The sequence below is a fragment of the Castanea sativa genome, chromosome 10 (genome assembly GCF_040712315.1).
Source record: "Castanea sativa cultivar Marrone di Chiusa Pesio chromosome 10, ASM4071231v1".
Classification (NCBI taxonomy): Eukaryota; Viridiplantae; Streptophyta; class Magnoliopsida; order Fagales; family Fagaceae; genus Castanea; species Castanea sativa.
In genome coordinates this window covers 25,265,938-25,279,795 of record NC_134022.1, presented here as the reverse complement: position 1 = coordinate 25,279,795, position 13,858 = coordinate 25,265,938, and the positions used below count along the sequence as shown (strand labels likewise).

Here is a 13,858-nt window from a genome sequence, read left to right as displayed (position 1 = left end):
TATGAAGCATAAATGACATGCACAATTTGGTGAAAAAGGTAGGTTTTGAATTTAAGTAACGCTAAATACATTAAAAAAAAATTAAATTAACAATTTTTTTAGAAGTTGTTAATGCGAAAAAAATTATGATGGATGTGGCATCATTTTTAGTGTGTCTCCCAATGACATCGCCTTGTATATTAAACAAGTTAAAGTAGGAAAATGTTAAAATTACTAAGGAAAAAGAAAAAAACTTTTTAAAAATAGATTATTAACCATTGTCCTAAAGGAACTCGTTAGCATAATCTAATTAATAATAATTGTAAGGACTTAATTTGGTACCTAAGCCCAAAAAGTAAAAGGATCTAGGCCTAGAGAGCTCAATACAATGAATTTGTAGAGAGTGGGTTAGAAAACTAGGCTCTAATGAGTTGGATAACAATTATCGTGGGTCTAAATGACAAGAAAACAAAAATATACTTGTTTTATCCAAAGAAAATCGTTCTTGGCTCAATCTGAGGAGATTAGTTCCTGTATATATTTCCTTTAAATTTGATTACAAGTCCAGTTCTTGTTGCTACAGTGTTTTTCTATCAATTCTCCAATTCCTCTTGTAAGGGGCTTCTTTCTCTATTATATACCCCTCTCTTCTTCATCTCCACCCTCCACGTGTAGATCAAGTTGTTGGCTTTAATTCTTTTCCCATTAGTACCTTCCTGAAGTCTTTGGGAGTAGCTGTAAGGCTGTTTGCCACTGTTCAGGTATCACCTCCACATTAATGCGGCCAGAGGGTTAGCTGCAGAGCATTCAATGTGGTGGTAACAACTTTCCCTTAGATATTTCTTAGCTTCCCTTTGTCCTATGTTTCTCTAAAATTTATCCTTATCAGTAGAACCTTTCGAAGTGTTGCTCTTAAGGGCAGACCAAATCTTCTGACATTTTCTCTGCTTAGCCGAGAAGGCATTCCTCCTCGGACTACCTTCCCAAACTTTCGCAGTCATAGTTTGTTTGTAGCATTCTGACTCCTATGGCTTTCCTATCGTCTATCTGTCGTCGAACCACTAAGCATCCTCAGATAAGGCTCATGGCCCAATATACACTCTTGGACCCTTTATCCCTACAATAGCTCCTCAAAATTTCCTTCTTTTGCTCGGAAAAAAAGGGATTTTGACACCATAATCTCAATTCTGCTCTTCCCTCACATCATTTCTATTTGTGTAGGTGTCTTTTCAACTGCCTAGAAGCACACTCCTGACGTTTTGGCATTCGGGACCCGCCTGCAATTAATTACTGCGGCTCTATGTTCTCCACGTTGTTCGGTACGATGGGGATCCAACGGTTGAGGATTTTTACGGGAACCCGAGCAGGAATTTTCCCGCTTGCTTTTCTCTCTCATATATATATTGTTTAAAAGTTTGATTTACCTCACTTTTTGCACTCTCAAAATTCAAGAGCTAGTCCAAGGAGCCCTCCTTCCTTCTTGTAAGTTGTTCTTAGAAATCTTTTCTTTCTTTCTTTTCTTTGGTCCTTTTTGTTTTCCGGTTTATTTAGATCTCTCTCTTCCTCGGCCTATCCACTTTCATCTCGTCTCTTTAACTTTCTTTGCACACGGGGAGATTCGCTTACCTAGTAGATACCCTAAAAGGTCTAGAGTTTTAAGACTTAATACCAAATCCTACCAAGGGTCTCTATTAGGTACTACAAACAAGGAGAGTGGCACACCATGAGGCAAGAGGGAGAAGTTGTAATCCCTATGATCACCTTTATAGAGGGAGGGATGAGAATCCCCATAGGTAGAGTCACTAGGGATTACCTAATAGCTCATAGGCTTTCTCCCACCTAGTGTGTTCCCAATATGTTTAGGATTTTGGGTAGTATAGATGCCCTTAACAAAAAGATGGGCTTAAACCTCACCCACCACGATATCAATTGGATTTACAACCTTCACCACCTAAAAGGTCAGGGATACTAACTAAAGACTAGGGTTCTTGAGGCTAGGCTCATCTTATGCCTCCTTGAGCCTAACAAAGGCATGAATAGAGATTTTCTAATTGTCTCAAAAGAGTGGCACGATGGCCTCCACTGCCCGACAAAAGATGGGACACCAGGTGGGGTTTTTAGGTCTAGGTTTAATACTTTAAAGTCACCCATTTTTTTTGACATCTTTAGTACCCATTTTCCTCTGTTTGTGTTTGTAATCAAATTTTTCTTTGATTTACGCTATTTGTCTTCATTCATAAGGACGGAAAATTAAGAGCAACCCACCTCATCCTCGACTACAACCCCCTCTCGTCTAGTTTCTAGGCGCCCAGGTGTGTGATCAAGGCGAAAGACCCGCGCTTGCACCAAATAAACGTTGTTGCCCCAGGTTTCCTTTAGGCCCTATTCCTGAAGGTGTACTAGAAGTAACCCTACTGCTCCAATATACAGCCAAGGAAGCCACCCCTTCCCAGCCTGCAATCGAAGAAGAGGAAGAGCAAGAGGAAGAGATAGTTGAAGTCTCAAATTTCGAAGAAGACTTTGAAGTTTTCAACCTACCTCCATCCCCAAAAATCCTAGTTAGTGACCTCAGCCACCTTCCTCCAGTACAAGTAAGTCACTCCCAAGAAGACCCCACCATCCCAGACGCTATGGTACTCCAACGCAAAACCAAATCAAGCCTTCGAGACCTGATGGAGTCCCAGGTAGGAAGTAACGCGCCAAAGAAAGCTGCCCAAACCAAACCTCCCACCCCTCCATCCATCCAAGCTCATCGACTTGACCATGCTGACCATGAGAGGAAGACGGATCAGAAAGGCAAGGAGGTGGTGGAAGGAGGGAAAAGCCACCCTACCAAGAAGGTTGAGCCCTAGAAGGGGGCCAAACAAGCCAGGGTGACGTAGACTATTATGGACAAGAGAAATAGTTTCTAAGTCTGGGTTCCAGCCTAGACTCCTGCCATAGTGCTGGATAGAGCTCCCTTACTCGCCGATGCCTCTATTAGGGATTTCCAAGAAGGGAGGGCTGGCTATGTGGCCAATGCCGTGGAACAGGCTTTTTAATTGCCTGGGGACATGGCCGATCTGAGGTCACTGAGGAAGTATGAGGTATTCAATAGCTTGAAGAGGGACCTCACCCTGGTAAGTCTACTAACTGGCTTCTTTCCTTTTTTTTTTTTGTTTAGAATTATGTTTGCTCTCTCTAACATTTGCACTTTTTCTTCCTTGAAAGGTTGTTCAAGCTGCGCACAAGACCGAGGAAATAGTGACCAATACCCACAGGCAGATGAAAGATGAGGAATCTAGGCGTATAGCTGTTGTGGACGCCTTCAAGCTGGCAAAGAAGAGGATCCAGGAGCTAAATTCCCAACTCGCCGAGGTTGACAAAGCTAGGAAGAGTGCTGAAGCTGCTCTGCAAGGGGTAGAGAACTAAGCAGAGACTTAACGCAAACAGCTCCGTCAGGCCGAGAAGGAACTGGCTGCATCCAGGGAAAATATAAAGGCCCTGAAAAAGAATTTGGACGAGGCCGAGAAAGCCGTGAAAAAAGCTGAGCAGGACGGCTATAAGATGGGAGTGGCAGAGACTAAGGAGGCCCTCAGAGCTGAGGTCTCGGAGGTGTGCAGACACTACTGCCTCCAAGTGTGGAATGAGGCTCTCAACCAAGCTGGGGTTGAGGCCTCCTTTGCCCTTAGGAAGGCAGAGAGTGTGTACTACCCTCTTGCCATTCGTGCCTCAAGCTCCTCGAGCTCCAAGGTTAACACTACCTCAAAGGAGGCTGATGCTGGCAAGGACAACTCAGCCAAGGCCTTCTTTCTTCTAACAGTCTTTCCAAAGAGGCAGGGCAGCTTAGAGTTGCTGAAGAGGAAGCAAACATAACCACGGGAGTGGCCCCTGATGCCACCCAACCTCCAACTGCCCCTAAGGACCCCTCTAAGGAGAAAGTGGCCTCCCACAACATGGAGATCATCCTGGTTACTCTTCCTCTGCCTACCAAAGAGGACCTCAAGGGTAAAGGCCCAGCATCCTCAACTACAGCCCCTGCCCAGCCTGCCAAGGTCCCAGCGAAAGATAAGCTTGTAGTCAAGATCAAATGATTCTTAGAACAGTTTTTTTTTTACTGTTGTTTTTGTTTCCAAACTTTGTAATCAACTTGCCTTTTTTAAGGCTTAGCTTAATGACAATTATGAGCTTTTATTTTACTCTTGGGAAATTTATACAGGTCTTAACATAGCTTTTGCTTTATTTCATACTTAGTGTGTGTTTGGTTACTGCTTATTTTGCTGAAAACTGAAAACTTATTGCTGAAAACAATGAAATTTTTTTTGAGTTACTATTCACTGCTAAAAACACTGTTCAGCACTATTCATGTCTCATGAACAATGCAAAAGGTGTTGGTTATAAAAAAAAGAAGGCAAAAATGCCAAACGCAATCAACCATCATCTATCCAAAAGGAGCTTCAATTAATATAAAAACAAAATATAGCTTCATTTAGTTATCTACATAAGTGATAATGTAGTTGCCACATCCCATACAATCAACAATAGATCAGGCTGAATTATCCAAGTTTATAACCTCAACAAAATATACCATTAATTTCAAAAACATACCTTAAGCATAATTAACTTAGAGGACCCTGCATATCATTAGACTTTTTATTGACCTCAGAGAATGGCGGAGTATCTATCCATCCATGGTTCCACATAACCTTCCCCTTAGCAGTAGATTTAAGGAATTGTAGATGACAATTAGCTTATGAACTGATTGTGGACATACTTGCAAATACTTTCAATGATGCTCAAGTGTTCCCCTTCTCTTAAATTTCTTCAATGGGGATTTTGATTATACACCATAGCTAAGCTGGTTACTAATTTTTCCAAGGCATATGATTCAGGGAACTTGACATGGCCGAGGTTCTGCTTAGTATTCTCACAATCACAGAGATGTTAGTTTACCCAGGGCAGGAGGTTTGAGGAACCAGACATAGCCAAGGTTCTAATTAATATTTAGTTAAGCAATTGGTAGTGCTAATTTACCCAAGGTAGGTGGTCTGAGGAACCAAACATAACCAAGATTCTGTTTAACACTTAGTAAAATGTTTGGTAGTGCTAATTTACCCAAGGTAGGTGGTCTGAGGAACTAGATATAAACAAGGTTCTGTTTAACACTTAGTAAAATGTTTGGTAGTGCTAATTTACCCAAGGTAGGTAGTTTGAGGAACCAAACATAACCAAGATTCTGTTTAACACTTAATTAAATGTTTGGTAGTGCTAATTTACCCAAGTTAGGTGGTCCGAGGAACCAGACATAACCAAGGTTTTGTTTAACACTTAAACAAATAATAAGAAGTATTAATTTACTCAAGGTATGTGGTTCATAGAGCAAGACATAACCAAGGTTCTGTTTAACAAGAAGATAACAGGAAGTATTAATTTACCCAAGACATTTAGTTCGAGGAGTCAGGCATGACCAATGTTCTGTTTAATACTTAGAAAAATAATAAAAGTATTAATTTTCCCAAGGTATGTGGTCCGAGGGGCCAGTCATAACCAAGGTTCTATTTAATACTTAAACAAATAACAAGAAGTATACATTTACCCAAGGTATGTGGTCCGAGGAGTCAGGATGACCAAGGTTCTGCTTAATACTTAGACAAATAATAAGAAGTATTAATTTACCCAATGTATGTGGTTTGAGGAGTCAGGCATGGTCCGAGGAGTCAGGATGACCAAGGTTCTGCTTAATACTTAGACAAATAATAAGAAGTATTAATTTACCCAATGTATGTGGTTTGAGGAGTCAGGCATGACCAATATTCTGTTTAATACTTAAGTAGATAATCAATGCAACAAATAATGTCATAAGTAAAAAATGACAGAAAGGTCTTTCATTAATAATAATACCTTTGCAGGTTATTTACATTCTAGGGGCGTGATATGACATTTTCATCTAGATCTTCTAGGAAATATGCACCTATATCAGCCACAAAGGTGATATGGTATGACCTTTCCTAATTGGACCCTAACTTCCCCCATAATGGGTTCTTTGCAGTACCCAAAACCTTTCATAATACCAAATCTCCAGGAGCTAATAGTCTTAACTTCACATTTGAGTCATACCCCTGCTTGAGCTTCTGCTGATAATACGCCAACTAAACCATGGCATATTCTCTTCTCTCTTCAATCAAATCCAAGCTCCTCTCTAGTAACCCGTCATTACTGTCTGGAGCGAACAAGCTTGTCCTCAACGTCGAGAATCCAGTATCTAGGGAAATTACAGCCTCGGCCCCATAAGTCAATGAAAAGGAGGTTTCCCCAGTTGACCTACAAGGGGTAGTCTGATATGTCCAAAGAACATGTGGCAACTCTTCAACCCATTTGCCATTGGCATCGTCTAACCTTTTTTTGATTCCATTTACTATGACTTTGTTGACAGCCTCGGCATGTCCATTCTCTTGTGGGTAAGCCAGAGTTTAATACCTATTCTTGATACCCAATTCATAACAGTATTTTCTGAAAGCCTTGCTGTCAAACTGAAGTCCGTTGTACGAAATGAGGGTACGAGGAATCCCAAATCGAGTGATAATACTCGTCCACACAAATTTTTTGGCATCCACATCTCTTATATTTGCCAGTGGCTCAACTTCAACCCACTTGGTGAAGTAATCAATGCCAACCAAAAGCCATTTCCTGTTTCCAGCTACTTTAGGGAAAGGTCTCATAATGTCCAAGCCCCATTGAGCAAAAGGCCAGGAACTAGACAGAGGATTAAGAACGCCCCTTAGCTGATGAATGTTTGGGCAAACCTCTGGTATTGGTCACACTTCTTCACATACTCTTGTGCTCCCTTTTACATACCTGACCACCAATATCCTTGAGTGAAGGCCCTGTGAGATAGTGATCTACCTTCTATATGACTTCCACAAATCTCTTCATGTAATTCTTCTAGGAGGGGCTCTATTGCCTCAAGATGAACACACAACAGATATGGCCCAGAAAAAGAGCATTTGTACAATTTTTGGTTCTCGGACAACAAAAAACGAGGAGATTTTTTTCGCACTTTATCAGCCTCCCCTTTCTCCTCGAGCAAGATGTCATTCTTAAGGAACAAAACTATGGGATCCATCCAACTAGGTCCCACTTTAACTTGATGAATTTGTGCCCTCTCCCTTCTTATCTCGACAAATTTGCACAAATCCTCAACTAGGATGACCTTAGGTAAACCCTGCGCCGAGGAGGTTACAAGCGTGTCAAGGGAGTTAGCATGAGTATTCCTACTTTTAGCGATTTTCTGTAAGGTGAAAGACTTGAATCCTGATTGCAAATGTCTGACCTGGCTTAAATACTCTTGCATCCTCAAATCTTTGGCTTCCAATTCTCCCTCCACCTGTCCAACAACCAGCCTTGAATCTGAAAATGCTTCCACTGTCCTTCCTCCCATTTTTTTAACCATAGTCATCCCCACCAACAAAGCTTCATACTCAGCCCCATTGTTCGAGGCCGAGAAACCCAACCTCAAGGATTTCTCAATAACAATCCCCTCTAAAGATACCAAAACTAGCCTCGCCCCGGATCCTCTTTGATTAGCAGCACCATTAACATACACCCTATAGGATAAAGGTTCTTGTAAGGAGATCATTCCAACTGATTTTTCATCCATGTTCTGTTTTTCTCCTTCTTTTTCCAAAAGAGGTTCAGCAAAGTCGGCCACCAGATCCACAAGGACTTGGCCCTTAATAGAGGTGCGAGGCATATACTTGATATCGAAAGCCCTCATAATCGTACTCCATTTGGCAATCATTCATGTGTAATTAGCTCTTTGAAGTAGGGATTAAAGAGGAAGTTGAGTCAACACCACCACCGTGTGAGCTTGGAAGTAATGGGGGAGTTTACGTGTAGTATGCACCACTGTCAATATGGCATTTTCCAATGGTAGGAACCGAACCTCTACTTCATGTAAGGACTTACTCATATAATAGACTAACCTCTACACCCCATCATCAACTCGTATTAGCACCAAGCTTACTGCATGGGGAGCTACAGCAATGTAAGCAAACGATACCTCATCTTCCTCAAGTTTGGACATGATGGGTGGCTGAGAAAGGTATTCCTTCAGCTGCTGGAAGGCTAGGACACAATCCTTGGTTCATTCAAAACCCTTCCACCTATTCAACAACTGGAAGAAAGGTCTGCACCTGTCTGCCGATCGAGAAATGAATCGGTTCATGACAGCGGTCATCCCTATTAACTTCTGGACTTCTTTAGGATTCTAAGGAGGCTGAAAACTGTTAATTGCCTTAATCTAATAAGGATTGACTTCAATTCCATGATGGGTGACCATGTATCCTAAAAACTTTCCTGAACCAACACCAAAAGAGCACTTAGAAGCATTAAGGCACAGCTTGTGTTTCCTCAATATCTCAAAGATATTCCCGAGGTCACCAACGTGCTCGAATTCTACCTTACTCTTCACCACCATATCATCTATATAAACCTCAATATTTTTTCCTAGTTGTGACTCAAATATCCTGGTCATCATCCTCTGACATGTGGACCCTACATTCTTTAAACCAAAGGGCATCACCTTGTAGTTATAATTTCCAATAAGAGTAACGAAAGATGTCTTCTCTTGATCGTCCAAAGCTAAGGGTATCTGATGGTACCCTTGGAAGGCATCTAAAAAGCTCATCCAAGGATGGCCTACAGTGGCATCCACCAACTGATCTATTCGAGGCATGAGGAAGGGAACCTTAAGGTAAGCTTTATTTAAATCTGTGAAATCTACACATACTCATCACTTCTCACTCTTCTTCTCCACCACCGCCGTATTGGCCAACCACTTAGGGTGGAACACCTCCTTAATAGCCCCAGCCTGCTTAAGCTTAATGATCTCCTCCTTGACAACATCAGAATGCTCTTTAGATGAGCGCCGAAGAGGTTGCTTTTTAGGGATGACAGCTGGGTTGACATTTAAATGATGGAAAATGAAATTCAAAACCACCCTAGGAGCTTCATAAGCACTCCACACAAATACATCAATATTCTCTCTAAGGAACACTATCAGCTCTTCCTTCTTCTGAGGGGACAATTGTGCTCCAACCTGGAAAACTTTTCATTGTCACCACCTATAACCACCTTCTCCAATTCCTCACACTTTGCCCTTTCTAACACTGCATTCGTAAATAACAGTGGCATCCTTGATTACTAAAAACCCCGCTCAGTAGGGGACGAGGACTCCATCTTAATCTGATGCCTGATTGCAGCTACCAAGCATTGCCTAACCATAGATTGGTTCCCGACCAATTCCTCAACCTGGTCCCTAAATGGGTACTTCACTTTCAAATGAAGAGTGGAAGAAACGGCTCCCATGGCAAGAAGCCAGGGTCTCGCGACAATGGCAGTATAGGGGGAGTAAGCATTCACAACAATGAAGTCCACCTTAACCACCTCTAAACCTGCCTTTACCGGTAATCCAATCTGGCCCATTGGAATAACAACTTTCCCATCAAAACCTACCAAAGGTGAATCATAACATGCCAAAACCTTAAGTTTCAACTTTAGCCCCTTATACAAATCAGGGTACATGATTTTTGCATTGCTGCCCTGATCCACCAACACCCTCTTCACATTATAGCCCCCTATCCTAAGGGTCACCACCAGGGCATCGTCATGTGGTTGCACGGTTTCAACCTTATCTTCATCAAAAAAACTTAGTACTGGTCGGACTTCTAACTTACTCCTCTTCGGCTCAAGGGATGAGTCCTCTACGAGTGGCCAAGCTATGGACATTACCCTACAGGGGTGAGAACCAGTCCTCCCTAGAGTGACAAGAATAATGCTGGTTGTGCCTAGAGGTGGCCTTAAAGAAGCATCTCTCTGAGATCCTAACCCTGCCTAGCCTCTTTACCTATTAGGGTGATATAGAAATTGCTTTAACTTTCCACCTCAGACCAACTGCTCCAAGTGATTCCATAAAGTCCTGCAATCCTTTATAGTGTGCCCTCGCTCCTAGTGGTATTGACAATGAAGGCTTTGGTTGTGCCTCATGGGATCCCCTCCCATCTTATTTGGCTATTGGAAGTATGGTTTATTCTTAATTTTCTCTAGGATTTGATGCATTGGCTCTCGGAATACCATGTTAACCACCTAAACAACAGTAGATCTAGATTGCCCAACAAAATTTCGACAAGGATGATTATTATTGTACTTATCCGACTTGAAGTCCCTTCTATCTTGAAGGACCACCTTATCTTGACGCCCACTTTTTACAGGTTTCCCAGTCATAAATTTCCTCAAACCATGCTCGGTAGATAGGCCGACCTTGAATGTCCTTATAGCCACGTCGTCAAAATTCTCATCTATTTCATTGAATATTTCCTAGTATCTATCAGAGTATGTCATCAGGGCTTCCCCTTCTTGCATTTTCATAGGCAACAGGGAGTCTAAAGGCCGAGGTACTCTACTGCAAGTTACAAAACGAGAACCAAAGGCCCTTGTAAGCTCTTTAAAGGAGGCAATAGAGCCTTCCTCCAAACCATTGAACCATCTCATAGCTGCAAGTCTCAAACTGGATGGGAACGCCTTGCATATCAAGGTTTCATTATTTGAATGAACAGCCATCCTCTGGTTGAAGTGGTTCACATGCTCCATAGGAATGGCAACGGGTCCGGTTCGGGCCGGATTTTTGATACCCGAACCCAACCCACGGGTCTTTACCCATTACCCGAACCCAACCCATTTAATAAATAGATTTAAAAAAAAAAAAAAATCCAAACCCGCCCCATCGGGCTCCACGGGCCCCATCCAGCTGATTACGAGCCTAATCAAAAGCCGTGGCCCAATATGACCCAATCATAAAAAAATAAAAAATCAATTTTACGTCCAGATTCTAGAAATGAGAAACCACAACCACAGATTCAGAAACACAAATCTCAAACCCAAACATAAACACAAATTAGCTTCTTTTTTTTTTATCTTCTTTGTTAATACAGACTCTTCACTCATAAAAAAATAGACACACACAAATCACAACCCCAAACATAAATAGAAACACAAATCAGCTTGTTTTTTGGCTCTTCTTTGTTAATACAGATTTTTTGATCATAAAAATAAAAATAAAAACACAAATCATAAACAGAATATACAATCCCTTCCATACAGATTTTTCACTCATCAAAAAAAAAAAACACAAATCATAAACAGAAAATACAATCCCTTCCTCCGATCATTTGATCTCTCTTCGATCTAACAATCCTATACTCCGATCTAACAATCCCGTGCTCCTCCATGACAAACTTCAACCACCATAAGATTCGTGCTCCTCTATGAAAAACAACCACCACGTGATGAGGGTAAGGGTAAGGGTGAGGGTGAGGGTGGGTTGGTGAGTGAATAAGAGTGAGGTGACTAGGTGAGGGGCGGCTGAGAGAAAACGAGATTAAGAGTGAGAGAGGTAAGGGGCGGTGAGGCGAAGTGACGCCGTGAGTGGAGCGTAAGGCGAGATGAGACCGTGAAGCTAGTGAGGCCGTGACTATGAGGGGAGCGACTGAGGGCGAGAGAGGGTGGCCGGTGGTGAAAGCTTGAGAGAGAGAGAGAGAGAGAGAGAGAGGGGGTGGCTGAGAGTGAGGTTTAGGTTTAGTTGTTAGAAAATGAAATCTGAGGAAAAGAGAGTATTTATACTAGAGTTTTAAACTTTTTTTTTAATATTATATGTATACGGGTCGGGTTCGAGCCGGGTATGCATAAAACCCGGACCCGACCTGGACCTTCTTCGGGTTTTTTTTTTAAAACCCATACCCGACCCTATAATTTATCAGGCCGGGTAAAATCCGACCCATTAGGGTCGAATCGAACCAGGTATCCGCGGATCGGATATAAATTGTCATCTTTAATGCTCCACAAGGTCTGTTCTGCCATTATACATGGTGAACGTTGGCTAAGTAAACCGCCGAGGAAGCTTTCCTCTCTCAATCCTTCGGGTAAAAGGTAACTTAGAAATCTAATTCAAAGCCCTGCTCATAGCGTTATTGCCATGGCCCTTCTGAGACGTACTCTTCCCTCTCTACCTATAATAGCGATCCTCGTCACATGAAAAAGACTCACTAGGGGGAGTCCTAGACCTAGGCCGATAACTATTGTCACTATCACCGCCAGAAGAATCATCAGAACTAAAAACCGATACTACTCCTTTAATGGAATCAATTAGGGGATTGGGCATCTCCCAATGGTCTTCATGTGGCCATTGCTGTTTGCAAACATCTGGGTCTGCTAGTACTATGTCAGGTATGATTCCCTGATTGAGAGATTCTACCATTGTGAGAGAATAATGACAAGATATCCAAGACACGTCTATGTGTGTGTGAAGAGTACCATCAGCATTAGTCACCCAATGTATTTCTGTAGGGTGGAGGATTCCTTCTGTCCGAACATCAATTTTGGAATTTAGCTTGGCTACTATACATGCAGAAGTAATTTTGTGACCAAAAAGTGGGTGCTCTATTTTGGAATATTTGAACCATTGAGATATATATATATATATATATATATATATATATATATATATATATATATATATATATATAAAGTCCCCCTACGTCGCAATCTCCTGTTGCATGCTTTTAGTATTTTCCTTATGGGAGATGTGACTCCCACTATGAGATTGGCTCCTACTAGTGTGTGTGGTGTGCACACTAACCTCTTGGTCTCTTTTCTGTTTAAGATTAATAAAATGATCTTGATGTTGGGACCTAACAGACTTCTCCTGGTTTGGCCCCGAGCCTACCATAACTGAACGTTGATCTCACCAAAGCTCAATTAAATTCCCACAGATAGCGCCAATTGTAAGGACTTAATTTGGTACCTAAGCCCAAAAGGTAAAAGGATCTAGGCCTAGAGAGCCCAATACAATGAATTTGTAGAGAGTGGTTTGGAAAACTAGGCTCTAATGAGTTGGATAACAATTATAGTGGGTCCAGATGACAAGAAAACAAAAATATACTTGTTTTATCCAAAGAAAATCGTCCTCGGCTCAATCTGAGGAGATTAGTTCTTGCATATATTTCCTTTGAATTTGATTACAAGTCCAGTTCTTGTTGCTACAGTGTTTTTCTATCAATTCTACGATTCCCATTGTAAAGGGCTTCTTTCTCTATTATATACCCCTCTTTTCATCATCTCCACCCTCTACGTGTAGATCAAGTTGTTGGCTTTGATTCTTGTCCCATCAGCACCTTCCGGAAGTCTTTAAGAGTAGTTGTAAGGTTGCTTGCCACTGTTCAGGTATCACATCCACATTAATGTGGCTAGAGGGTTAGCTGTAGAGCATTTAATGCGGTGGTAGCAGCTTTCTCTTAGATATTTCTTAACTTCCCTTTGTCCTATGTTTTCCTAATGTTTATCCTTATCAGTAGAACCTTTTGAAGAGTTGCTCTTAAGGGTAGACCAAACCTTCTGACTTTTGCTTTGCTTAGCCGAGGAGGCATTCCTCCTCGGACTACCTTCCCAAACTTTCGTAGTCATAGTTTGTTCGTAGCGCTCTGACTCTTATATATTTCCTATTGTCTATCTATCCTCGGACTACTAAGCATCCTCGGACAAGGCCCACAGCCCAATATATACTCTTAGGCCCTTTATCCCTACAATAATAATAATAAAATCACTACAAAAAATTTATAAATTAATGTGGAAAGGAAGGACTAAAGTTTCAGTGAGTTGAAGGTAAGCCACTTGCAAGGAAAGAAATAGCATGGCATTTTGAACATTTCCAGCAAGTATTTTTATTTATTATAGGAATTTAGTAACCTTTATTCAATGTAATTCTATACATTCCGAAATATTATTGATGTGAAATTATGAAGTACCTCTAAAATTAATATTCATGAATTTTTACATCTTTTTTTAATAT

At 41.4% G+C, this 13,858-nt stretch overlaps 2 protein-coding genes across 2 annotated transcripts; both read right to left on the bottom strand.

Moving 5' to 3' along the window:
* Positions 1-6,107: 6,107 nt before the first annotated feature.
* LOC142612283 (uncharacterized) lies at positions 6,108-7,732 on the bottom strand. Its single transcript, XM_075784394.1, has 3 exons — positions 6,814-7,732; positions 6,436-6,655; positions 6,108-6,279 (listed from the first exon to the last, which is right to left on the bottom strand). The coding sequence occupies exons 1-3, from the start codon at positions 7,730-7,732 to the stop codon at positions 6,108-6,110; spliced, it is 1,311 nt and encodes a 436-aa protein (XP_075640509.1).
* A 1,017-nt stretch (positions 7,733-8,749) lies between these two features.
* LOC142612282 (uncharacterized) lies at positions 8,750-9,744 on the bottom strand. Its single transcript, XM_075784393.1, has 2 exons — positions 9,238-9,744; positions 8,750-9,055 (listed from the first exon to the last, which is right to left on the bottom strand). The coding sequence occupies exons 1-2, from the start codon at positions 9,742-9,744 to the stop codon at positions 8,750-8,752; spliced, it is 813 nt and encodes a 270-aa protein (XP_075640508.1).
* Between the last annotated feature and the right edge of the window lie 4,114 nt (positions 9,745-13,858).

What these genes read in the sequence shown, in the direction of transcription:
- LOC142612283 (XM_075784394.1), bottom strand. Translation starts at nt 7,732, where the DNA reads ATGAGGGCTTTCGATATCAAGTATATGCCTCGCACCTCTATTAAGGGC. An exon ending in TCAAGGATATTGGTGGTCAG is followed by an intron (nt 6,656 to 6,813) that starts GTATGTAAAAGG and finishes TCCCTAAAGTAG; the next exon opens with CTGGAAACAGGAAATGGCTT. An exon ending in GAATTGGGTATCAAGAATAG is followed by an intron (nt 6,280 to 6,435) that starts GTATTAAACTCT and finishes TACCCCTTGTAG; the next exon opens with GTCAACTGGGGAAACCTCCT.
- LOC142612282 (XM_075784393.1), bottom strand. Translation starts at nt 9,744, where the DNA reads ATGTCCATAGCTTGGCCACTCGTAGAGGACTCATCCCTTGAGCCGAAG. An exon ending in TGGTCGGGAACCAATCTATG is followed by an intron (nt 9,056 to 9,237) that starts GTTAGGCAATGC and finishes AAAGTTTTCCAG; the next exon opens with GTTGGAGCACAATTGTCCCC.